Source organism: Porites lutea, chromosome 9 (genome assembly GCF_958299795.1).
Source record: "Porites lutea chromosome 9, jaPorLute2.1, whole genome shotgun sequence".
NCBI lineage: Eukaryota > Metazoa > Cnidaria > Anthozoa > Scleractinia > Poritidae > Porites > Porites lutea.
This window is the reverse complement of record NC_133209.1, coordinates 9,511,670-9,539,337: the sequence shown is the minus strand read 5'-3', so window position 1 is coordinate 9,539,337 and position 27,668 is coordinate 9,511,670. Positions and strand designations below refer to the sequence as shown.

The 27,668-nt window shown below is 39.0% G+C and overlaps 1 protein-coding gene across 1 annotated transcript in view; it reads right to left on the bottom strand.

Moving 5' to 3' along the window:
• Positions 1–27,379, bottom strand: part of LOC140947249 (pre-rRNA-processing protein TSR1 homolog) — a 29,962-nt gene extending 2,583 nt beyond the window's left edge. Inside the window, exons 1-23 of the mRNA XM_073396304.1 lie at positions 27,184–27,379; positions 26,381–26,451; positions 25,414–25,500; positions 22,123–22,232; positions 21,502–21,580; positions 20,770–20,886; positions 19,549–19,619; positions 18,804–18,843; positions 17,815–18,042; positions 16,968–17,045; positions 15,704–15,860; positions 9,925–10,085; positions 9,760–9,786; positions 6,934–7,007; positions 6,770–6,862; positions 5,875–5,946; positions 4,981–5,053; positions 4,353–4,404; positions 4,098–4,156; positions 2,768–2,830; positions 1,739–1,822; positions 1,447–1,552; positions 662–802 (exon numbers count right to left, since the gene is read on the bottom strand). Coding sequence (XP_073252405.1) covers positions 662–802; positions 1,447–1,552; positions 1,739–1,822; positions 2,768–2,830; positions 4,098–4,156; positions 4,353–4,404; positions 4,981–5,053; positions 5,875–5,946; positions 6,770–6,862; positions 6,934–7,007; positions 9,760–9,786; positions 9,925–10,085; positions 15,704–15,860; positions 16,968–17,045; positions 17,815–18,042; positions 18,804–18,843; positions 19,549–19,619; positions 20,770–20,886; positions 21,502–21,580; positions 22,123–22,232; positions 25,414–25,500; positions 26,381–26,451; positions 27,184–27,295 — 2,155 coding nt within the window. The 5' untranslated portion in view covers positions 27,296–27,379. The remainder of the gene's footprint in view (positions 1–661; positions 803–1,446; positions 1,553–1,738; positions 1,823–2,767; positions 2,831–4,097; positions 4,157–4,352; positions 4,405–4,980; positions 5,054–5,874; positions 5,947–6,769; positions 6,863–6,933; positions 7,008–9,759; positions 9,787–9,924; positions 10,086–15,703; positions 15,861–16,967; positions 17,046–17,814; positions 18,043–18,803; positions 18,844–19,548; positions 19,620–20,769; positions 20,887–21,501; positions 21,581–22,122; positions 22,233–25,413; positions 25,501–26,380; positions 26,452–27,183) is intronic.
• Positions 27,380–27,668: the final 289 nt, after the last annotated feature.

Here is a 27,668-nt window from a genome sequence, read left to right as displayed (position 1 = left end):
TCAAAACTTTCCTTGTTTCAAGGTATTTTTTGACCTTAAAAAGTTCAACAGACACAAACTCTAGTGTCCACCAAAATACGTGCCGTTCGCGCTGTTCAATTACTCCACCTTATCCTACATTGTCCTTGCTTTGTTATTTGCAGTAACTAACGTAGCAAACAAAAAAATAAATTTCCATGACTTTCAATGACTGAAAATAAAATTCCTTGACTTTCCAGGCCTGGAAAATGAAATTCTGGCATTCCATGACATTCCAGGTTTTCCATGACCTGTACGAACCCTGTTTAAAGTGAGAATGTAATTCTCAATCCACAGATTTTCCGTAAAGCCCAACGGTTTGAAATGGTGCTACTTAATATTGTTATGCTTACAACCACAAAACCGCTGGGACTACGTACATACCCATTTTTATTTTCGACATAAAAAAAAAAGCAAAGGAAATACATTCACAGAATTTTTTCCTTACTTAAATTGTCTTTTGTTATTTAAGAAAAAAATAATAAATTAAATACATTAAACTGAATAAATAAATGATAAATAACCAAATAAGATAATAACAACGATAATAGTAATAATAATAATAATAATATAACAATAATAATAATAATAATAACAATAAATAAATAAATAAACAAATTGAATTTAAACAAAGCGTGCTCACCTCTGTTGAAAAACATGTAACGTAAAACAACTGATCGTTTGTTGATCTTGAAAGGATGACCGCTAAGTACGATTTTCTTTGCTACAATTCTATTCGGATCAACCTTGTACAGAGAACCTGTAGCAACCAGGGTGTGACAACCTATATGAAGATACTTGTGGTTAATAACGTGAACAAAAGCAAGTACAAAAACAGTGTGCAAACGTCTATTTCGCTCCTGGAAAAACAAAAAAATATATATATATAATACAAATAGAAAACATACCATGCGAATAGCATCTCTCGTTTTGAAAGGTCGTGTTAGAATGGGTATAAGTCCCAAAACAAATAAATAAATAAAAAAAAAATAATAAGAAAATTAATTCCGATATACCAGATACCTCACTGATGGAAAATAACATGGCCGTATTCACACTAGAGACGGACTATCTGTCTGAGACGGGTTATTCGTGCCAGACGAAACTAAATTTGAAAATGGACAAGTCTTAATTTTGGATGGACAATCCGCTTGATTTTATCCATCTGTTTTTCCGTCAATTTTGATGAATTTTGTAGATGGATTAGACGGATAATCCTTATCTAGTGTGAAAACAGCAAATGTTTGTATCGAAACATGCCTCCTAATTCGTCTTCTCAGTTGTCACCCAACAATACTGCAGTACTTGACAGCTGAATTTACCACAAGTGCGTAGTTGAAGACCACCAAACAAAGCGCCGCCGAACTCAGGATTTTTTCGCTGACCTACAGAAATCTTACCGTGCCTAAATTACATCAAGGCACTTACTTGTGTGTTTATCCTGTGTGAATACCAAGACAGGCGCAGGAGGGAACATGATTGGTGCGTACACTGTGGCAACGAATGAACCTTCCTGGGGCATAAAACGCTCTAACTGTGAAAGAAACAGCCAGAGAATTAAAAGCGAGGACCTAATCAATAGCAGTTTTAGCACTTGAGCCTGTCTCCAAGGTTTTAAATCGGTAAGCAGGAACTACGTGAAACAGAAGCAGCACAAATGCTAATAATATTTCAACTCGTGAAATCCACAGGAAGCCCAACTTATAATAATAACAATCACCTTTTGTTTGTCCCCCGATGTGTGCTGAGAGAATATAGGACATGCTGTAAACCGGCGATAGCCGCAGTGAAAAATCAGTCGTTCCTGGAGGGAGAAGCGATATGTGATGTCGCTCAGTGTTAGCCAAGAATAAAATTGAACTACAATTGTCGTACATTAATATAGACAAACGCGCTAGAACTACTAATATTTGGGGTCTGTTATAAATGTGGTAAGGTGAGTTTTTAACGCACACAATAGTGCCAAAATAATATATCAAACGCAGCCTCCTCCTCAGGCGCTTCGTTTTTCGCATGGCAGAGGCTAGCGCGAAACGAGTGACTGGTGATGAACCGCAAGGGACCATGGGAAGGGTACACACGGCAGGCGAAGTTGTCTCCTTCCCGCCTTCCTTCGCGCGCACATTTTCATCAAAAGAGAGACGTCTGGGTACGAGGCAGTATCAAACGAGAACATAGACGCGGGACGCAGAGGTAACAAAATCAATGAAGGTATGCGAAGAAATTTTACTGAGAACCTGTACAACACGTATTTAATAAATTATTTTCAAATCAAGTCATGTTTAGACCTCTTCACTAAAGGGATTCTGTAATTCTTGACTCAATGGCGCGAACATCTCTAATAGGCGACCACCAAGTATGACTGTAATTTAAACATAACACGGCTACAGTCATGTGTGAAGCCGGCAGCCCGTTGGCCTTTTACAAACATGGTGGAGGCGTTGAATTCGGAGCTACCAAGCAGAAAAAAAATATATATATATGTTCCAACTATTGCACAGAACGAGACTTGAACACAACGGCTCCTGATTGTAATGCAACTGCACCGGCGACTAAGTCACGCAGTCGCCGTCTCTTTCTGGTTATTATATAGTCTACTCATACAAAATGCCAAGATTATTTCTCCTCGAAGAGGACGGAGGGAAAAAAAAGAGACTGGTGCTTTATAAAGTGAATATTCCGGAGGAACATGCGAAACATTCCCTAGATTCTGCAGACAAGTTAAAAGTATTCATTACACGTACGGCACCTTGGACTTGATGGGTTCCTTGAATGCGGGATACCTCTTTATTACAAAATGTACAACTGACATCTGTGAGATTTAAACAAGTCAACCACATAGTTAATTGAGGGTCAAAATAGTAGATTTGTATTCCAAAAAAAACAACAACAACAACAACAACAGGGGTTCGTGAAATTCCACGACTTGCCATAACCTTTTCAATGACTTTTCCAAGTTTCCATGACTTTAGTTTAGCTATCACGTTCGATTTTTTTCAAAAGTTTCCTTTCAATTTTTCAGGGTATTTTTTTGACCGAACTCAGTTAATCACAAAAACTCTGGTGTTCACCAAAATGCGTGATCACTGGTCTCTATCTTACTTTGTCCGTACTTTCATATTTGCAGTAACTAATGTAACAAAAAGTAGCTTTGTAATTTTCCATGGCTTTCCAGGAGAGATATGCCCAAGATTGAACGCACTAACAAAATTTGCTAGCTTTGTTGTTTTTTTTTTTTCGCAATTTCAACAAAAAATGAAGCACAAGAAGATTTTGTGAGACACTCACTTACAAATATAGCAAGAAAAAAGCAAGAATTAGGAATTTGAATTCCACCTCCAATTCACCTATGGCTCCCCTTCGATTGAGCTGTCAGATTTCCGCCAATCAGCTCGAAGCGGAAACGAGCGCGAAAATTGCGACAAATATTTGCTACCAAATTTCTGCTACAGCTTGCAGTCCTTGTTACTCTAGCTATATTTGCTATTTCTTTTATACATTTCTGATAGCAGTTTGCTTTAAATCTTTGTTTGCTAAAATTTCGAAAATAATTTGCTAGCAAATTTATGCGGATACGTTCAATCACGGACATAAATGTTCCAAGATCGATTATTAGATTCGATGACTTTTCCAGGCCAGGAAAATGAAATTCTTAAATTTCATGACTTTCCAGGTTTTCCATGACCCGCACGAACCCATTCAAACGTGCTACACCGACTGTGGCTTCAGACCAAGCAAGACACAACTTGGGGACGGTGTGAGCAAGGTAAGTTTCTAGAAAGGAAAGGATATGCGATACGCGAAAGGGGTACTGTGTGTATCTTTCACGCAAACAGCTGTTTATCCTTTTTTTTATCAGCTTCGCCAGACCTATCTATGTGAGGGACATCCCAAACGCGTGAACTTATTATTGTGGGCACAGAACGGTCCTATCGGTAAAACAAGCCATAAAAAAAACAGCAACAACAACAACAACAACAAAATAGATCACAAGACCGATATGATCGCAGGGGTGAAAGCGCCCGGTGAGTGCAAACCTACGATTTTTTGTAAGTTTGTTTTCTCTCTGGGTTATTTACCTTTTGCTCGTGTGGAAGCAAACCAAATATTACAAGCGGGGAGCTGGGGTCGTGAGATTCTGAAAACAGAGCAGCAAATTAGAATAAGTGAGACATGAACATTTTAGGTTACGTTCAGTTCCTAAAGCTGCGATGAACAACTCTTTATTTGTTTATTTTTTTTTATATTGTTATTATTGATGAACAAGTAGTTGCTTATCAACAACAACAAAAAAGTATTAACATCATATTTGGAAGAAATCACGTGGTTCTTACCCATAAATGCACTTGGAACGTTCACAATGTGGATGCAAACATACCACCCTGGCTATATGTACATTTACAAACATAAGAAATAATAAAGAAAACAATTAGAAAATTAGAAATGCAATTAGAAAGGGTGAGTAAAGTGTATGGTATGCGATTTGGAAACCTGCATCATCATACGAATGCACTTCTAAAAGCCAATTTCCAAAATCAAGCAATTTGCATTCCTGGAAGAAAAAATGTGACTTAAAGGACGTTCCCTCAGTTTTGTCGTTTGGAATAGATATTCCTTTAAATTACGGGTACAGTTTAAGCTTTGAAATTCTATTATTTCAAGACTTCAGAAGTCTTGAAATAATAGAATTTCAAAGCTGAAACTTTACCCGTAATTTAAAGGAATATCTATTCCACAAACAAAAACTGACAAAATAAATTGGGTCTGAGTGGCTGGAAAATGATAGAATCTATCATTTTCCAGCCACTCAGACCCAATTTACTTTGTCAGTTTTTGTTTCGCCAAGACGTTGGCCCGCATTAGCCTCGCAATCATGCTAAGAAGTCTCTCGTCCAAGGGGCCGTCGGGGAATACGAAACTTGCCTATTGTAATTAACGATCGACGTGGTGAAGTTATCTTACCAATGCTCCATCCACCTCTTCCTCTTCCAAGACACGCTTCTTTGTTCTTTTAAAATTTTGAAACTGAAAAATCCTACAAATATGCACATGAAACTCATTAATAAGCAACATAGCAACATAGATAGTTAAAATATATGCTGAACAGGAGAAAAGGACACACAATAAGAAACACAATAAGAAACACATAAGAGAAAATTAAAAATATATAGTTTGAAAGCCAAAGCAATGTTGACTTCATCCTCGGCTTCCGCCGCCATTTTTTTCCCGACCCGAAAGACCGCCCCTGATCCGAGGATGGGCTGAGTTTCCTTACAGTACAAAACACGTGGTGCGTTTGATTGGAAAATCTGGATTTAGATTTTGAATTTGCAACAACATACGAAATCCAAAATGGTTCTTACACTGAGAAACCCGTCTTTGTATTTCCTTTTACCTTTCTTCTTTCGAAATCTGGCCTAAAAAAACTGCTCACAAAAACAGCGATCTTGCACGAGCATATATTATTAATAGAAAAAACAAATACAAAAAAAATTACAAATCCTTTATCGGATTTCCAAATGAAACAGTAAAGGAAAATCAATGAAATCCGTATTTGGATTTCTTAATTGAAATCCGCCTTGAGGATGAATTGTTCGAAGTTGAAATCCATTTTCGGATTTTATTGCAAAATCCGAAATCGGAATTTCAGAAAGTAAATCAAAATCTTCCAATCGAACACGACCATAGCCATTTGAACACCAGCAGCCTTAAACTAGAAATGAGGTTTACCGCAGTGATCGACAGTTTCCCTTGCAAATATCACTGCGGTCTCTTAAAAAGCCTTTTAATATAAGCTGCAAAACTCAGCATAAGGAGCCGGGATTAGCTGTAACAGTGACTTGCAAATGACTGTACCTCGCGTATTCTGATGGAAGGTTCTCTTTTGGGTCCCATGGAGTCGTACGGAAACTCTTCAGTCCACGATACCTACCGAAAACAAAGGAGTTTAACTTGATAGCTACATAAATTTATGAATACTTTATTTCGTCCGAATACTCCAACTCCATTATTGTTGTGTTTTGATCCTTAAGTCAAAAGAATATCAAACACTTGCGTGACTGCAAACGAGAACTCTTCGCAACCTCGACAGTCGGCGAATTTCTCTTTGTTTTGGAAGTGCACTGTTATTACGATGTATTTATCAGCACTTTGGGTCAGCACTATTAAAAAAATGTTTTCTTTTTTGTGACATTCGAACAATGGTGTTCTTGCAATACGTGATCATGCCAGGTGGTCGCTTACCAGAAAATTCCTGGCCTTAAAAGTGGTCGCGTGTAAGAAATCTGAGAAGTGGTGGCTTACGACAGAGTTTTTGAAACAGTATTAGAGCACGAAAGAAAACGGTTGTTTACTAAGTGGTCGCTTACGAGAGGTGATCGCTTACGAGAAGTGGTCGCTATGAGAGAGCTGACTGTATTAAGCGGATATCCAGTATTAGTGCGGACGAATAGCTCAGTACGTTTCAAAAGGTTCCGTCGCATATTTTTAGAAAAACAAACCCGAATTTAGCGGACACAAGCAAAAGTAAAGGTGGGTACCACGCTGGTTATCCGCCAGGTTTCAACGTGAACAAATAAATGAATAAATAATTGAAAAACAAAAAAACATAAAAAAAAACATAAAAAAAAACATAAATAACCAACACCTGTAACAGAACGTTATTGAAAAGGATCAAAGTGTTACGTTTAAGGAAAAATCTTACCGTCAGCTACCCGTCTGCTTTTGTTTAACTTTCTTATTTTGTGCCTACCTCTGAAATCGAACTCTTGCACTTTGGTCCATAGGTGTATCTATTTCATCCGGAAACATTTCATTCTCTCTCTCTGCACGAATTTTTTCCAACCTACAAATTAGACAAAGAATTAGAGATCACTAAGAAAGACGCTTTCAAATTTGAGATGGCAACACACTTACTGGTCTCGATCCTCGTCTACATCGATGCTTTCATCATATTTACTGTCATCTGTCTCGGTAGCCGCTATGCTCACCTACAGAATTAATAATATAATGACACGATTCACTTATCACTCAAACATATTATAAGATAACTATGTTACAAATAATATCGTTCGATTAATTTACACTTCAAAATAATAATAGTAACTAAAAGTTTTGGAGTTGAAGCACCGGATCCGGCCTGTTCCAGGCTTTCAGTTTGTGACGATGACTCATAAGTGAGAGGCTCGCGAAAAGGGGGCGGTGGTGGGAAAAAGGTTTCCTCTCGTTTTATTTTCGTGTTCGTGCTTTCACAATTTCGCGGACCCGACTATCTCAGAGCCTGGAATACGCTACACTGGACTGGACGACATGCTCTGCGTCCTACCTCAAACTCAATCCTGCGGCTGCGAGCCGCTTTAACAGTGCAGATTGTCTAGCTAACTAACACCTTTACCGTACCAGTCAAAACCATTAAAACCTAGAACATAATGCACCTATCAATGTAAATCCCGTTGGGGGGGGGGGGGGGGGGGGGGGAGTGCAGGCAAGGGGCGGGCATTTGATGCCTGAGTTTATCCCCCTGTCGGGCTTTTGATCGTACGAAGCGACCCCGGGGTCGGGACATTTGACTTTGACTGACAGAAGCCTGGTATCAATTCAGAAGCGGTCTCCAAGTCCGTTCCTCGAGGCTTTCTGAAAGTCACTCTGTTGGAGAAAGGTGTGAAGTTTTCATTTGTTTTAATCGCCATAATCCGATACTTTAAACTGTCATCTAAACAGATAATGTCTTTTTTGAGAAAGTTTTTATCTTCAAGTTCCCATCTGATTGAAAAACTCGACTGAAATCGAATTCCACCATGAAAGTCAGAGGATTTTTTACGGGTCGCTGATCCGACCTGTTCCGAAATGTTGAGCAGATGTTAAAATTAAGAATTTGTTCATGCTTAGCGTGCGTATATCGAGTTGTAGATGCACGCGGGAAGTTTGGAGAGCACGAAAGATGCGTAAGAGTTGCACGAGGCGATAGCCGAGTGCAACTCTAGCTTCTTGAGTGCTCTCCAAACTTCCCAAGTGCATCCATAACTCGATATACGCACAGCTAAAAGCATGAGCAAATTCTTTTATAACATAGCTGACAAAAATGCTTGCTTTTTGATCAACTACAAAATTCTCGTAAGGCGCTACACAATAACAAACGCTTCTATTGGCTGATTACGAACACACCACAATCATCTAGTTTGAATGAGAATATTCTTTCTGTAGCTTTTCTGTAAAACTGAGAAAGAAAATTTGCTTCTTTATTCGTTAACGATCAATGGAAACTAAGCAGAAACAAAGGTAAAAGAGTCTTAAAGTTCACCTAAAGTTAAAATACTAACATGTTCGTAAGAAGTCGTGGAGTATGGTTTGGATTTGCTGAAAAGATGTTTACGTTTTGCTCGGCGAAATCCAGAAAACATGGTTTTAGCGAAGACGACTGTCATCCTTCCTTAAACTCATATTCATTTACAAACACTGGCTGGTCATTACGGCTTCTTGAGAAGACCTGGCAGCAGTTGTTTTTGTAAGTAATAAATTTATGTCTTCTTGTGTAATTTGTGTTGTTATTGCGAGAGAAATCTTCCTGCTTCAGTCGGATTGTCCGGAGATAACAAAAGTGCATAACAAATTTAAAAACAACAATAAAAACGGAAATTTAACCTCTTAATGTTGTTGATGACCAGTTGGCGTCTGTTCTGTTCCCTGTGAATGTCTTTCGGCCAAAATTTGCTGCAGCTGGTCTTCCGACAAATTTGCGAAACGCGCAACGTGCGAGTTTTTTTAATTCGGCTCTATTTTTGCTGCTTGTTGGATCAGGACCTAAAAGGTCAATGCCGATAGAAAAATTGGGCAGTTCTTCGCTGGTTTCTTCTATAGTTTAAAGAGAAGGAAAACTGCACTGTAGCTTAAAAGACGACAACTCTGCAGCCAGGTAAAACAAAATGCTTACGTCATCTTATTTACGCACGGGCGTGCGTAAATAAAGATTTTGTTCATAGCGGCTCAATAGGACTTATATAGGGCAAGCACGCGCGCTATGTTATAAAACATTATAAAGCATTTTACGTTTCATTAATATTATAATAGCACGGTCAATCTTCGTACAGTGATTTTGTTGTTCCAAATAAGAGATGCTAGTGGAGAGAGAAAATACTTAATTACAGCGAGTAACTTAACGGAGCTTACGTTTAGTAAGGACGTACTTTTGAAATGTTCTTTTAATTCGTTTTATACATTATTATAGTATTGTTTGTTTAGATTTTTTCCCTTGGGGTGGGTACTTACCATTTACATGGCCGGGAAAACCGGAAATTCTAGTAGGAAAATCAAATTGTTCGCGCTATTCCGTTTGGGAATCATCAGAGAATATGGGCTGTGTTTTGAGGCGAAGCAATTTTTCAAACTCTTTTGAGTAAGTTCAGCTTATTTGGATATACGTTGATATACGCGGACCGTTCTCCCACCCCGTCAAATTTTACAGTTTTACGTTTATGCACACGATGTCCACCGTGGTCGTTGTGCACTATGGCAAGTACCCACGTGTCAGCTGTTAAATCTGACGTTAAGATTTTCGCAACACACCCTGGGACTTTCAAGGAAGAAAGAGGAAGAAAATAAATTTTAGGAACCTGGAAAAAAATGTAAGTTCGGTGAGTTTTTTGACTAGACAAGGGGTGGTGCGAACAGGAGAAAACTATTAACTGTAGGTTTCGAATGTTACAAAGTTACGTAGAAAACATCTAAGTACTAAATTCAACTTACAGTTTCATATTGTTCATCGTCATCGTTCTACAAAAAAAAACAACAACAAGAAAACAAAAATAAAAAAACAAATACATAGTGAACATAAAAATAAAAGGAAGAAACAAACAATTACACAGATATAATAGCTGAATAAACGTCAAGTGTCCTGACTGCGTTCCTTACCATGGAGTTATCGCTATCACTAGCTTCCGCCATTTCTTCGTAAAACTCATCATCTTCATTTTCGTCACCTTCTTCATCATCACTATTTGTTATCCACGCAGCCTGGTATTCTGATGTCCCCTTTGGTACCCTCTTCAAAACTTTTTTCTCTACAAGAGCATCTGTTTTGGGTAATTATAGATAAGAACTAAGTTTTCCTCTAAAACGGTACATTTTGTAACTTTCACAGAGCAATCCTGTAAATCACCTGTGGAATCTGCTGGATAATTGTAATCACGGTTGGAGGAGTCTGACGAGCTCCGTAACCATTTCACTGTAATGACTATGGAGAGATGGACCCTTGGCGGTGATGAGTTCCTGTGCACACTCACATTTTCTTTAGAAACTACTTGTCAGAACAAACCACGGGTATTGCAGCACTTACACGCGCGTTCATGTAAAACGCGTGCAACATAGCGAATTTACACGCAAATAAAAAAGCACAAACACACACACACTTCCGGTACCTAAACTTTCACCCTTTCGAGAACGTTCATCCGTGATTGTTATAAGAAGTCTTATATGACAGAAGCTCATCGCAGTTATAGACGCAACTTTTGCAGTTGCGAATAGAAAGCCTGAAAAAATTCAGGCTTGTATAGGATTCGAACCCTTGACCTCTGCGATACCGGTGCAGCGCTCTACCAATTGAGCTAACAAGCCAACTGGGAGCAGGTTGTTGAATTGGTTCGTATTAAACCCGTGAAAGGATGATGATGAAGTTATGAATATATGAAAATCATATATGAGGACTGCGGGGTGAAGAATTATTTGAAAGAAGATCACCACCAAGCCTCGGTTTGACTAGTACTTTTACCCGCACCTCGTGGTTTTTCGAGAGCGGTCCTGGAAAAAAAACTTGTTCGGTTTGACATTTCTGTTATCAATTGTACTTTAGGATAGGATTATCCACATTACACGTGGTGCGATTTCGGAACTATTTGTTGTGTTCTCGTATTTTCCACACCAAAAGTGGTGACCCTGCTGCGTGAAACTATCTTGCAACGAGGAACACTGACATTAAATGGAAGATTAAGCTTACTAACTGTGAAACATAGTGGATCTTACGCAAGAAATTACAAGAAGGCATCGAAAAAGGCAACCTACTACGTCAACGAAATCGAGGAAAAACTAAACTTTAAAGTGACACAGGATTTACGCTTGGCATACAAGAGAATAATATGTGACATCAACAAAGCACTCGAGGATTCTGCAAACGGTGTTAAAGACGCCATGTTGGATGCTGAGACTAGTTTTGCCGAGGTAAGAAAGTGGTCAAACACCCATAAACAATATTTTATTCCTGTGCGACACCTAAGAGTGATAAACTGAAGGAGGCGTTAAGCAATTTAGAGAAACAAGGATTCCATAAGAAAGAGGAAGATTGGTTTAAAAAAAAGTGTGAGCTAGAACTTGCCTTAGATGCAAAAAGGCTGCAAATGAAATGAGTAAACCTCCGGTAATTAAATTACAGAAGTATTCTATTACACCATTTAAAGGGGATTACAAAGATTGGCTTAGATTTTGCAACCAGTTCGTAGTAGAAGTTGATAACCCTAAAATCTGAGATAAGCAAATGTAATTATTCCCTTGAGCTGGTAGAAGGGGAACCGAGGAGTCACATTCTTGGCTTACTGCACACTGTTGAAGGCTATGAAGAAGCGAAAAGGATCCTAGAACTTACTAACGGTAAAAACATTAAGGTTCTCAAGGCACTAATGAAGGATTTGGAAACACTTCCAAACATTACAAGCCTCACTAAAGTAAAAGAGATCCATGAGTTATACAACCAGTTGTCTAGAACTGTGAGAGCCATAAACACAATGAAGAAATCGCACAGTGCACAAGGCTATGTTTACAGCATTATGGACAAGTTCGGACCAGTGATAGAAGCTTTAGTACAAAAGGATGATGATTGGGAGGAGTGGGGGTTAGAGGAGCTTATAGAAAGCCTACGCAAGTACGCTGTCAGATATCCTTTACCTGAAACGTCTTCCCAGCACCAAGAAGTCAAGGAACCTGCCGGATCGAATCAGGCAAATTAGTAGAGAAGAGGAAAAAAAATACGTATGCCTGGCCCAAATCAAAGACTGCCTAGGCCCCGTGCATACTGCAACTTCCACCAAAACAGAAGTTCAGAATGTACCAAAATACCTGATGTTGCCAGCAGAAGGGAGTTTCGTGGATGTGGAAGTTGTAATGGCAGACACCATACGTCTATTTGCGACAGAACCTTTACAACACTTCCACCCAAGGCTAATGCTGATAGTAAGCCTCCCTCAAACCGGTTCTATGGAGCAAATGATTTACAAACGACCCTGCACTCTTCAGTGCTGGCTAAAGTAAATGATGTGCAGACACGGATCATGCTTTATAGCGGAACAGGTAGCTAAAACATCAGTGCAAACCTGTTAAACAAACTGAACATTAAGCCGTGCCGAACTGAAGGCAAAGTGATTGAGAAAATGTATGGGACAGTGGACAAACGTGTTGAGGTATACAACGTCCACGTTGAATCAAATGTCATTGATAGTTTTGGAATAGAGTTGCAATGTGTCAATGCTGAGAAGCCTGTTTTAACGTACCTGCCTAACGCGGATTTGTTCTCAGGAGGTGCTTGGCCTGAAAGATTTGGAGAATGTACACGATTCATTCCATGAAGATTTCATAGATCAGCTACAGCAATTGGAGGAAGGTATCTACTGCACAAGGTTGCCTTGGAAACAAGGCACTAACAGTCGGGAGATTAAGAAGTGTCACGCGAAAGCTGGAGAGGATGCAGAGGCTTGAGGAATATCACACTGTTATGGAGCAGCAGTTAGAAGAAGGAATCATAGAGGTGGTGCCAAAAATACCCACTGGAGAAGCCATGCATTGCATTCCCCACCAACCAGCAACCAGAGACCAGGCAGAGTCTACAAAGATGAGGATAGTGTATGATTGCTCAACTTAGGCCAATTCACAAGTACCGTCTTTGAATGACTGTTTAGAAGTTGGACCCCCTCTGCAGCCTATCATCTTTAACATTCTTCAACGAAATCTTCTGTGGTTGCTGTGTATTATCGTGGACTTCGGACCAAAAGGCTTTTCTTCACATTAAAGCGGACCCAAAGGATAGAGATGCCCTTCGTCTGTTATCGTACGGGAACCTTGACTCAAGGACAGTTACAGAGTATCGATACACCAGAGTGACTTTCGGGTCAGGGCCTAGTCCTTACATTCTCGGCGTGACACTCAAAAAACATGTGAGCCAGTATACTGAATAGTTTCCTGATACGACTGATAAGTTGCTGAACAATGTGGATGATGTCCAGTCAGGCGGGGATCACAGCGATAAGTTGATTAAGGTTAAAGAAGAGTCCACAAAGATTATGGAGGGAGGTGGTTTTCACCTCCACAAATAGCGAAGTAACCTACCAGAGATAGAAGAATGTCAGAGAACTGAAGATAATACAGTGTCCTCTCAAGCAAGTACGACTTACGCCAAGCTAGGGATAAGAACAAGTCCTAAGGAAACAAAACTACTGGGAGTTCCTTGGAACAAAACAGAAAGTAAACTTTCCGTTGGCTTCATGAAACCGTTACAGGCAGTTGCGGAGGGCCCATTGACAAAGAGGAAAAGGTTGTTAACTGTCAACGATGTATACATGTATGACTTGCTGGGTGTTGCTGCACCAGTGGTGGCCACAGGAAGATCCTTTACAGTGAAACTTGCTTACTCAAACTGAAGTGGGATGAACAGGTACCTGATGACATTTAGAGATCCTGGAATAAGTGGGTGAGAGGATTAGAGGGGTGCGTTGTGAACACAGATGTGACGAAAATAGCTCTTCACGGCTTTTCTGATGCCAGCAAATTTACAGTTTCAGCAGCTATCTACGCCCTTGTGTTTCATAAAGCTTCACCAGTTTGTCAAAGTCTTCTTGTTGCAAAGTCAAAGATAGCTGCAAGAGAACTCTCAATCGCACGCTTGGAGCTTATTGCTGCACACACACTTGGCAAGCTCTGATGAATCATGTGAAGGAAGCATTATGAGGTCGGCCAGTTGAAGAGTATCACTGTTGGGTCGACAGCACCACTGTTTTCTACTGGATTAAAGGACAAGGAACTTGGGCTCAGTTTGTACGAAATAGAACTCAAGCTATTCAAGACTGGCAACGTGTACCTGAAATGTCATTATGTGCCCACAAGTGGAAACCCGAGCGTCCAAGGAAGCAGAGGTGCTGAGCCCAGAGCCAAACTGGCTAAGTATTCCAGACAAGTGGCTAGACAGTAGTAGAGACTTTAAATCCTAAATTTGAGAATCAATGAAGAAGGAAGAAGAAAAGAATCTAATGGTGGATCAGCTTCTACACAAGTACTCATCATACTGGAAGCTTCTAAGAGTGACTGCTTATGTCAAGTGATTTGTTAACAACTGCAAGAAAACAGAGAGAAAGAAAGGGACACTGAAAACAGAAGAATTGCAAGTAGCAGAGAGGTTCTGGATCACCCAGGCTGTTTGAAGTCCAAAATCAGATGTAAACCTTTAAAAGGATGAAGATGGAATATTGAGATGTGTTACCCAATCTTCCTACCTCGAGAATGTGAACTAACATCACTGTTTGTTTTACAAATACACAAGCAAATGTTGCAAGGGGAAGTTTGAGTAACCATGTGCCGCGTGCGAGAGAAATTCTGGGTACCCAAACTGAGGTCATCGACGAAGAAGGTGATTCGGAACTGGAAAAAGATTTGAGCTACAGGGAAATGAAACATATCTTGATTGACATAAATAACTGTACGAACCATCGACCACTACTTTATCAGGGAGAGGCATTTGAGCAACCGGTGCTTACCCCAAATATTTTACTAAGAGGGAAACCAACCCCAAACGCGGAGGAAGATCTTGAGACAATTGGGGAAGAGAAAGTTTCAAGGCGGATGAAATTCTTACAAAGAAGTATGGAGTACTTTCGAAGAAGGTTTTTAAAAGAGTATGCACACGCCCTTGGGGAGCGAAAGTCTAAATCCACCGCAGACAATCCCCAAAATTCCAGACACAGAAGCAGTGGTGTTATTGAAAAGTGAAGCGAAGAAAACAGCACTGTGGAAGCTTGGACGAGTGGTAAGATTATTGGCAAGGACGGAGGGATTCGCGGATTGAAGCTGAGGCAAGAAAATGCAATTATTGTCGAGCGTTCCCTGCAACTTGACTGTAACTCGGAAACTGGAGGAGAGAATCCTGATTACAAGCCTAGCCCAGGAGCAGAAGTGTTCGTACCAAGAGCGACGCCAAGCAAGAGGACCAAAGAGATTACCAATAAGCTGTTCAAAGCCATTGCTGAACAAGAAGTTGAAGATGTTGACTGACGTTTAAGCTGATAAACACTTAAGTGGGTGGGGTGGGGGGGGGGAGGGGGAGAGAGTGTTGAGAACGTTCATTCGTGATTGTTTTATGAAGTCCGTTTGCTGAGGTTCGTTTTGAGTAGTACTTTTACTCGCACCTCGTGGTTTTTCGTGTGCGTTCCTGAAAAAAAACTTGTTGTTGTTGTTTGGTTTGACGTTTTCGTTATTACTTGTACTTGAGCATAGGGTTATCCACATTAAACGTGGTGAGATTTTGGTGTGTTCACGTATTTAACCTTTAGTTGGTTTCCGCTGGTCTCTTTAACTAACTATTGTTTCTTAACTTAACGAGCAGGAACGGCAGCGTTTCTAAAATACGTGTCATATATATCATGTCCGGCTCATTACTCACCTTCTGCCTGTCGAAGTTCGTCATCAGTCGGCCATGTTTGCTCGCCTTCCATTGGGTCAGGTTCCACCTCTGACTGCAGTGATTCCTGATGTGCTGGGTCAGCTCGCGCTAACAGCTTTAGGTCTTCGTCCATGGCAGTGGTTCCATCTTCGCTGTCCTTAATAAACATAATTGAGACCATTAGATTCGAGGATGAGGACGACTGGCACGTCGAGATTTGGTTTAGAGAATTTTGCGTTTTCTAAGGTAACAGACGCCCCAAAGAGCATCATTTCATTCTTTTCTTTTTTTATTGGAGGAGGTTAACCTCTCCACTGATCGCAAAATGATGAAACTTATAACAATCGATAACTTGTCTACACCACTACGACATCCTCGCTAACACCTACAGTTGAATGATGAATACTATCTTGTTTTCCCGCCAAAATGACGCTGGTTAAAGCGCATCTACTATTTAGTATTAATAAAATCTCGTCCTCGCCTCGAACCCTGGCGCAAACGCAAACTAAACTTGATCTCCCCTCGTATTCCTTCAAACGTTACATTAACTTTACTCTTGTTAGCTCGAACCCTCCATAACCAGAACCTACCGCTAACTCGAAGTAACTTTTGTTTTCCTTTAGATCATTTCTATAATTAAAATCTTACCCTCGATAATTTGAACCATGTTTTGCGCGCGTGAAAAGTCGCAAAAAAAAAGAAAGAAAGAAGACACGTACAGCAGTACGAAACATGAATTTGTTTATTACATCATTTTTTTTTTCTTTGTTTGTTTTTGTTTTGTTTTGTTTTGTTTTGTTTTTTTGCTTTGTTGCTAATTAATTCCTTTTAAAATTCAAAATATCGATCAATATATCTCTTGCTGCTTGACGTGAAGTGTGCATGATAATTGTAACCCTTTTCCATCCTATTTACTTGTTTCCTTTTTTTCCGCGGTTATTTGCTTCGAACTCCCGATAACTCGAACTTTTTCTATTTCCCTAGCTGAAAACAAACGGCAATAGCAGCTGTCTGTTTTTAATCTAGGTACAGGCGGTGATATGTATGGGATTTTACGGGATCCTACAGTTATGAGACTTCAAGGAAAAAAGAAAAAAAAAGCAACAACAACGACACCACCAAAGACAAAAACAAAAACAACAACTTTGGAAGGCGTTCTTTCAAGAGTTGCCTAAGAACTGAACAAAGTGTAAATGAACGGAAATAAATGGTTACACTAATTCATTTACACGGGGAAATGAATAACAAAGAATAACAAAATTACCACGGCCATGGATTCGCCCTTAACGCCTGAAGAGATTTTTCGCTTCTGCCAAGGGAAAGGATCTGCTGGAGCATCAATCTAAATGAAAGATGAGACATGTATGTATGTGTTACATCAGAAAATAGATACAGTAGCAATGACTGAATATTTCATATACGGTGCAGGCCAAAACTAAACGAACCACGAAGACGCGACGCTGACGCACGTTAGCGTCAGCGCTTACGCGCGTCTGCGTCAGCGCTTACGCGCGTCTGCGTCAGCTTAAATTTAAGTAAGCGTCGGACCTGACGCATGTGCGTGCATTTCCAGACGCGTGTTAAGCGTATACCTTGGTTCCCTTAGTTCTGGCAGGCAATGTAGCCACAGTTAACGAGTCCAAAAATCGTTCACGGCAATCTTAACGGTTTAAACAAAGGCTAAAAATATAGTTACGACTGCATGTCTAAAACAAAACAGAGCAAAAGGGAACAAAACATATACAGCAAAAAAACTGCCGAAAAACCTAACAGTGTAAATTGTGTCACACGTCATCTTTCCTTGAATAATAATTATATTTTGTTAGGTTACTTTACGTTGCGTTATCCCGAGTTACCTAAAGTCATTATGCCCTACATCAAGTTCTCCTAGGTTTTCCGCCCTTTCCTTTAGTTACTTCACGTTGATTTACGTTGCGTTGCGTTAGGTTACGATGCGTTATAAGCGTTGCGTTATAAGTAGTAAATGAGCGGTACACTACAGTTATTCGTCAGGAAACTAGACACCCTATAATATCTATGGGAAAACAACTTGGATGAAAACATCCAACCAGGCGATTTTATATAAAACAAATCACACACTCCACAATCACCTGTGACATTTGAAAGTCTCCATAACCTGGTAAATGGACCAGTCTATTCACAGAAAGGTTTTGACCCCTTACAAACCCACAGACTTTAAGAGTGCCTCTAGGAACGTCTGTAACTGTACTGTTTGGTTCATATGTCACGCTCTCTGCTAAAATGTGGGGTCGTATATCACGGAAATGGATCATTCTTTGATGCTGGTTGGACATTAGCCTTAAGGCCACTAGGGCATCCTGTGAATTAACCAAAATAGTAAATTAATACGTCAAGCCTAGTTTGACTGGGGAAAATACATTGTACAGCAATAAATTCAGGCATGTACATGTAACAGCACGACGCACAAATGACGTCAGAGTGACTAATTTGCAATGTTTGTCTGAGGCTACGCTCACAAGGCACTGGAAGAAGTCTAATTCTACCGGTTAAAACTTCGTGCGTTCAGGTGTTCCGTTCACCCTAACCGTACGGAAATTTAGACCCCTGTCCCTTTCAAAGTTCAGTGTGAACAGGGCATCATACTGAACGGTCTCGTGTGAACGAAGTGTCCGGTCAAATTATTCAGTCGTCGAAACCTTGTGCGGGCCCGTGTGAACGCAACCTGGCTGTTGTCTTTAAAGAGATTAAAGTCAGATAAGTGATACATTTTAACGTCAAAAGACAAACAAAGGTAAGGAATTCGCAAACGTTAATTTAAATTGTTTTGTCTGAGCCTCAGAGCTATAAATATTAACTGTAAGCAGTTATCTGGTAAGTAGGGATTTCTCCGTGCGTTAGTACAATCTGCCTATTAAATGACGGAGGGCAGAGCTAAAAAAGAACGGCAAGTTATCCTCAACCTTGTTTCTCTGTAGATTTTGTTGTTGTTTTTATGTTTTCCAGTTTAACGCTCGTAAAATACATTGAGATGTAAACTAAACAAAGGACCACACAAAATTTAATTTCCAAAAGCGTCGATGTAAACGCATTCTCTTTTCAAGGTAGGTTCAGTCTTTACCTGTGGGGTTTCCAGTCCATAAATTTTGTCTCTTGGAAATCTAAGTCAAGAAAACAAATACAAAAATTAATGTTTTAAAATAACCTATCAATCAAATACATGTGACAAAAACATGCAACAACAGTTTTTGAAATGAATATCCGGTAAAAATTTGCGTTTGGTTCGATTCGCCCGAACAAAATAATGGTCACGCAGTGACAAAGTAACTTCTCAGTTCTCAGTTACCAAAGATTCTTACATAGATTAATAAAGCTGTTTTTAATTTGAAAAACATGATTCAAACTAATCAGAGAGACGATTTCTTTTAGATTTGCAGTTAAAAAAACATACGCAGCATGCGTGCAATAGTAGAGAGGAAAATTCCCTACAATACTGAATGCATGCATCTTGCGTGTAATGTAAGCTTCGTGTAATTGTTGGAGTAGAATTCTACACACACGTTTTTGTTTTTTTTGTTTTGTTTTTTTTGGCGTGCGTTTTGCGTGTAAATCCGCCATAATATTGCACGCAATTTACACGCGTGTAAATATAACTGCAATTCCCGTGGCCTGCACTGTACATGTAGGCTACCAGGTTAAGTAAAGAGGGTTCTATTTAAAATATGACCTACACTGCACATGGAAAATTTGGGGGTACTGGGTATTGCAAGTTAATGTGGCGTGCAGTGCACTGTAAACTGTACATCTGCATGAATGAGGAGCTATGAACACAACAATTTTTATAGCTCATTTGCATAATTATGTACCTTTTTTCAACTATCCTTTGTACGTTTTTCTTCACATCATTCCTTTTCTTTGAAGGTACATTTTCTAGTCCCTACATAAAAGGGAAAACAAAACAAAACAGTTGCATCATTAACATTTACAATTGTACCAGGCGAAGGAGGGTGGGAGGGGTTGGAGGGGTGGGGATCAATAGCGGTTTTCTGGGCCTTTCCAAACATCCCATACAATGTGTACACATATTGATAATATTTGGATTACAGTGGAACCTCTATTCAGGGGACGCCTTCTGGACCAAGGCAGGTGTCCCCTGAATAGAGGTGTCCCCTAAACGGAGGCTGGGCTGGGGTTGTTGATAATTAACCAGCAAATAAAATATTTTTATTACAACCGAATAAGGCATCTGCCCTCGCAGGCTACGGAATCTGCTGTAGTCATTACTTCAAGCAGCTAGATCATGTATAAAAATCATGATTGACTTATGTCGACAATGCCGTGTGTTGAATTCCAACAAGTGCAGTACATCGATTTAAGTGAGTTAATTCACGCTTTTAAAGCTGTCACTTTTGTCACTAGTGAACACTTAAACTTATCAATGACTTTTAGGGTCAGTCAAAGTTTGATTGCTAAGGTTTCCCCTGAATGGAAGTTAAATCCAGGTTTCAGGACCCAGAAAAAGTGTCCCTTTCCCCTGAAAAGAGGTAGTGTCCCTTCAATAGACATAACAAATACAAACATTGTGTGAACATTTTTTGGGGACCAAATTTTGTGTCCCCTGGATTGAGGTGTCTCTTGAATAGAGGTGTCCCAAAGGAGAGGTTCTGTGGTACAGGTGTTTGTGTCATAGGTAAATCATTCATCAACCATTATTTTTGAACTGCAGAACTCAAAGGATAATGGATAGAGCATTGAGTCCAGTCATCACAAAGGTCAGGGTTCCCTGATAAGCCTGAAAATTACCAGATTCTTTTTCAACCACATTGGTTGGTCATGAATATTATTACATTGCAAGGATCTCTGCAATCACTTTCATATCTTATCCACTGTTCAAATATGATTTATTTCTTATGTTCCAAGAGATTTCATTTCCACCATCGTTTATTAAATATTATTACCTTATTGACTTTTTCAAAATTACTGCAAGTTAATTAAATCAAATTAGTCAACTCGACCTCAAAGCACACAATAGTTACATGTTGTTACATGTGAGGCATTCTCATGCAGCCAGTTATATAGATATATACCTGTACTCCATGGAAGGTTGTTGGCAATCCTTGAGCAAAAATACATGATAAACACTTTTCACCAAAAGAATCTACAGGGTGCATGGCTGAGTGAAGAAACAGCAGAGAATCTGCTACCTAATTCAGCAAAACAGTACATGTAAAACAGTTTACAAAACAAAAACATAATTTATAATTAAAGACAATCTTGTAACTTACAGGGATCATGCTCTACTCAGCTTTCTTTTATTTCTTTTTTTTTAAATCCCATGACTTTCCATGGCTTTTTTCATGACCTTATTCAGTTTTCCATAACATTAGGGCGCTGCATATAATGAATCTACTCTGTAAATGTCTCTACTGTGGTCCCATGTAAGGGAATCTGGTCTCTGGAATATGGAACATTTTTGCCTGTGGGATCCTGAATCTGGAAAAACAAAATTCCTTGGGGATGGTCAGAATCGTTGGAATTGGAATCAGGAATACAGCTCAAGGAATCTGGAATCCCTATGATTGGCATCAAGGATCCAAGCTTTATTGAAAGAGACTGAAATCCAGTACCTAGAATCCCCAAAACAGAATCCCAGACTGCTTTGGATACTTTTACATGTGGCAGCTACTGTCTTCTTTGATAAAGCCAGTGACTCAGAATTATTAAGCTGAGGTGCACTGACATCCATAATTATGACAAACAGTTAAGCTCAATATCTGCCGAGCATACAACAATAATATAATTACCAATAATATCATTACCTTCACTGCATCCAGAACTGAGTATAAATCTCCATACTTCAGCTGAAGAAAGGAAAATCGCTGCTTGACCTGTTGTGAACTAATGAGAGAGAAAACCATGCATGACTACAGTATTTTTATCTAGGTGCCTGGCCATGATGGAAGAACACCCATAGGAAGATATACAATGTATGCTGTACTGCATGCTCTGACAATTTACTGTCAGTAAATAACCTTATGTACTTTGAAAAAGTTTTCCCCAAGAATCATTGATCATTTAGGGCACAGCTATTTCACCATGCTCAAATAATAATATTGCACTTCCTTAGCTGGCACCTTATACCTCATCATAAAAAGAATTTAGCCCAACCTCTCATGACTTAAGATAATTTAAGCGGACTTTCATATGTGAAAATGTCCCAACAGGCACCCTTAAATCCTTTTTAAAAATCAATACACTCAACTACACCTTTTATTTTTATTTTTTTTATTTTTTTAAAGATGTACACATACAATGCACTAATGATAACAAAGTGGGGTCTAGATTATCAGCCAAATACTCCCTCCCAAATCTGGTGATTTAATATAATTTATAATACACTGTAAGCTGGATACATACAGATTTAATATAACTCTACTCACACTAATGTGACTGTGTTACTTGAAGGATAAAGTGAGCCATCATTGTCACACTCACTAAACAACTGCACAGCATGCCCAACATTAACACGGGATGACATGGGAATAATTGCCTGAAAAAAAAAAAAAATTTATTTTAACAATTAATGAATGAGGTTGAGTATCTTATGAAGAATTATGGAGATCGTGGAGTTGTCTTCTTGCTGTTTTTGCTATGTTTAACCATTATTTTGCCTAGTTCCAGCTGTTGTTCTTACTCTTGAAACAAGTGAAGTGTCCACCATCTTAGTTTTTACAATGAAAACAACTCAATCTCGTCCCCAGGTCTTCTCGGTTAACGGTGCATTAACCTGCAGAAGGCTGCATTTTCGAAGTCATTTCCTCATTAAACACAAAATTCTTCCAGATTTGGTCATCAGTAACTGGTTATGGTGAATTATGCATGTGCTTTTAGCCAATGAGAATTGGGAAAATATTTTGAATGAATAATAAAATACATTAACAATAAAAATAATATATAGAGTTCACGTTAAGTGACAAACAAAACAGCAATAATTAAACGCAAGAGGATGATGGGGGTCAATTTGCCGATTTTGCAGGTGGGAGGGCGGGTGTGCACCAAAGGGAAATATTTCCAGAGGGTTCTTGTGATGCATAAGAGAGTAACGAAGAAAAAATACAAAAATGTACGACAACAATTTATTTGCGAAGGATAAGGATTAATGAACATAGCAAAGATATTTTGTCAGTCCCTTGGAGTGACCTCTCACGCGAAAACGTTCCCTATGGTTTGCCATTTTCGAACAAATAGCAGTTCAAAAGAATTAGTGGTATTCGTTCTAACGGCTTGGGCTATCCGTTCCAAAATAAGAATGTCATCCGTTCAAATGGCTTGAGCTATCTTTTCACAAAAAATGTCATCTGTTTGAACAGCTTGTGCTATCCGTTCGAACAGCTTGGGCTATCCATTTGAAAAAAAATTGTCATCCATTCGAACGGCTTGGGCTATCCATTTAAAAAAAATTGTTATACTTTTGAACAGCTATTGCTATCCATTCAAAAACGAAATTATCAACCATTCGAGCGAATGAAGCCTAAAGTTCAAAGATAAATTTTAGCTGAGTTTCCATCCCAAAACAATTTTGTCGCTATTTCGTGTCGAATGATCTGTTATATATTCTTGAGTGGTCACGTTACGAAGTTTGTTTAAAAACGCGTCATGAATACTGTCACAGATCTCTGCAACTTCGTAGCCATCTTTGCTTTCATATTATCATTTGATTATCGACAGTGTCAAAATATGTTTTATTCAGTACTTAAGGGTTTTTTTCAAATGGCCGACAAATGTCTCGCAAAACCGTCACATGGTCTCTTGCTGACGGCATTGTACAGTTAGTGTGTTGTAAGGAGTAAACATTTCAGTTTTTATTGAACAAAGAAACATTTCATTTCAGAATGATATTTCACTAAAAACCATGAGATTGGGAGTCGCGTGTCGTGAGAAAAGTAAAAAAATCTTGAGACTCATGGCAGAATGGTGAGCTGGTGCTTGGACCAGCTTAGGATTCGAAGAGCAATATATTGTTGACCTTTTTGTCATGTTTATCGACTGGACGAGTCAAAAGCTTGAAAATTTCATAAACTTCTGTCTCAAAGTTGGCCATAGTGCTAATTTGAATTCAAAGTCCACATGAAGACAACTTATCGTCCTGTGAAAGGTACAAAATCATAACATCAAAAGCTCTGGGCACAATGCATGCTCAGCACTTCTTGATCCGTAGTTGCTAAAACAAGGAATGACCTACAATGACCTACAATGATCTACAATGACCTACAATGATCTACAATGATCTACAATGATCTACAATGACCTACAATGAGCTACTATATGACCGAACGTGTAATCCCTGTAATAAGCTAAAATGAAGATTTTAGAAAAAGACAAAAAAGAAAAGATCAGGGGACGCGTGTCGTAGTTACTAAAACAAGGAATAACCTACAATGACCTACAATGGCCTACAATGACCTACAATGATCTTCGATGAGCTACTACGAGCTAAAATGAGTTAAAATAAGCCCTACAATGAGCTACAAAATGACAGACAATGATGTTTGTCGTGTGTCACGCTTGGACGTGACACTAGGCTCATAGTATTAAATTGCCAAGCACATTTTGAAAAGGCAAAACAAAAATTGTGCCTGATCTCAGGTAACTTGAGAAACTTGAAAACAGATTATTGCAATCGCGTTTTTACCGGTATAGCACTGTTATACCCTGTATTGACGGAAGTCATGCAGACACTCCCTTATTTGGCCTAGATGGGTATGGGCCGCTGAGCAGCATATGGATTTTACTATTTAGCGTTACAAACAGTGCATCCTGTTGGACCGAAAGCCATTTAAAGGGTCTTATGATGTCTTATACAGGCCAGAGTACTTAAAAAAAAAATGAACAATTTTTCTTTTGAACAGGGTCAGGATTTGAAGGCCTCCTTTGTTCATCCGCCTGTACCCTTAGGTCCCTTGAAGATCCCCCGGATCCACTGTTGGGGTGACTGTGTTTGTTCAATTTGTTTGAAAAAAAGACAAGACAAAATAAAACTAATGCAAAAGGTTGCAAGGGATGGTTTGGACAAAAGTCACAGTATCATCATACATGTATTATTACACTCTAAATTTATCTCCAAGCGTAATAATTAGAGATGCTGTCATCGTTAAATGGGCTGTCATGCAGTAGACTAAACACGTTACGTTTATGCACTCATGTCCCCTGATCTTTTTTTTTTTGTCTTTTTCTAAAATCTTCATTTTAGCTCATTACAGGGATTACACATTCGGTCATAGTAGCTCATTGTAGGTCATTGTAGATCATTGTAGGTCATTGTAGGTCATTGTAGGTCATTCCTTGTTTTAGTACCTACGCTTCTTGATCACAGAACAGAAACGATCGATCTACGACAGTTGTCATTTTGATACTGGGTGCTTTCGTGCGGAGCCGACTAATTATGAACGGTGTCTACACCCAAGTGACACATTTGCATATCGCAGTGCCTACAATAACTTGTTCCTTAGGCTTACGCATAACCCACAAGTTAAAAAGGTTTGTCGCTTTATACAGACAACTTTTTTTTGCTTTTGTTTTATTTTGTTTTCTTTTTGTTTTATTTTTTCTGTAGACCTTTCACTATCTTATGACAAAAGAGGTGGAAGAAGAGGCTTTTTTTTTTTCTGCGAAATATTCTCTCTTTCAGTAACCTGAACTTTTCTTTTAAAAGTATAATATTTATTACTTACAATAAGATGTGGAGGGCTTCCATGCTTTCCTGTTTTTCTCTTTTGTTCTAAAACTTCCTCTCTCCTTTTCTGTCGTATTTGTTTTGCCTACATGTAATTATTCCAGAAGTTACCTTAGATAAGTAATATGAAGTCTCATAAGAGCAGTTGAACTTTTGATAACAAATTAAATACCGTTTGCCTTCACATGAGGCATCCACTCCTGTAATTTTCTGAATTTTTTTTCCTTTTTTATCCCTTTTTCTTCACTATCCGTCCATACTTGCTCCAAACACAGATGAATAACAAATGCAAAAGATGATGGATCGATTTGAAGATTTTTTAGGTACAATATAAAGTCTGTGTGATTTTTGTCGCTGTTGTTTAAAGATGTATATTTATTTTAGTCTTTTTTGTGCTTTAAATATATAGCACAGGAAAAAATAACAGATTGCCATTTTTGGATATTTTAGGGTATTTAAAGAATACCCACAAAAATCCCAAATTTGGAAGAGTGAGACAAGTCCCACCCAGGGAGCTTGGTTGGGAATTCCTTTTTTTTTTTAATTTTTTTTTTTAACTGAGACTCATTGGTTATGGGCAGGGACTCCTGATTTTTCACAAAATGAGTCCCACGACTCTCCATAACTATTTGTACATAACAAAATCACTGAAAATAAACATAAAGCATCAAAATATATATTCCAATGACAAGCATTTTAATCCTTGAAAAAACAATGACTAAACAAGGGGAGAGAGGAAGAGGGTGGAAAGCACAAGGGAAAAAAATAGTTTGCCCTAGGTGAGAATTAAGGTTAAACATTTCTTATACTGATCCACAGTACACCATGAGGTGATGCATCGACAAAAATCTATTCATCCCAGGCCTCAGTGTTGGGATTACTCTAATATTATCTACACTGTAATATGAATGATATACCAGTAAGTTTCTTATTAGCAGGAAAGCCACACAAAGAATCTTTCAAACCTGGTGTCTGCGATTAGCTTTTCCTACGGCTTGCCTGGTTTTCTTTGAAACAATTTTTACACCTACACGACCTGTAAATGAAATGGACAGGCTACAAATATATCTCCATGCACACTTTTGATTTAGGCTATGTTTACATGATACTGGATAGCTATTAACATGCCGACACAAAAACCATACCATTGTAGGCTTCTTTCTTAAAAAAGAACAGTGATTTAGGAATGATTTCTGTAATGAAGCAAAGCTGCATGGTGCTGATCTTGAAGGTGGATCATCACACATTGAATAGGGTTCTTGCAGTCTTTGCTGCAGTGTGAAGAGGTACTCGGACCACCGTGGAAGCAATGCAGAGAGAAGTAGCAAGGTCTGAAACTCACTGAATTTTTCGGAAGTGAGAATTGAAATTTAGTGAACCAAATCCTATCAGGCAACTGCTCTGGGAAAAGATTTCCGTACAACCCCATGTATGCAGCAATTTCATACTATTTCACACACACAAGAAATAAGGTGATATGAAAGCAGTCCAAGAATTCATCCATCCTTAACTAAACGAAAGATTAGCTAGCCACCACTTTGCACACAAAGTGATTCGGACAAAATCAGTGAACTTAATATAATACAATTTTTATTCATTTTAAAGGAGGTTCCCTTGATATTGCACAATAACTTTCCTATCCTGATCTTGCGATTAAAAAACAATGAACTTTGAAAAAAATCAGTTAGGATAACTCTATTTACTAGGCTCAAGCTTTAGCTAGAGCCCAACAAATTAACAAAAACATATAGAAAATATGAGTCAGTACCTTTATTTGTCTTGTCGACCTCGCTTTTACTCCTATGCCGCCCGTGTTTATGTGTCTTGTTCTGCTGTTTGAGAGGACCAGACTTGTGGCGAACACTTTCTTCGAACGCCATCTTGATTTACACCACACGTGCCATAAGGAAGCCGCTGACCAATACCAAATCCTCTCTGAGAGGCTCGTTCCCAGTATCCAGTTGCTAATGTCATTGCCTATAAAAAGGACCTTTCCAGCCACAATTTCACTCTCCTTTGCTGGCAACCCCAGAAGCACTAACTATTAAAGCAGCTGACGAAGGAAACCATCTGAGATTTCCGAAACCGGTCCTGCTATTAAAACATTTATCAACACTCTACGGCTACCATTTTTACTTGAACAACAACACTAAAGGAATACACGGTTAGGGTCGAGCGACAATATTATTACACTTTTTTTTGTATTGCTTGATTTTTCTGACTTTGCGAACCCAACGGACTACCCTGGGTACC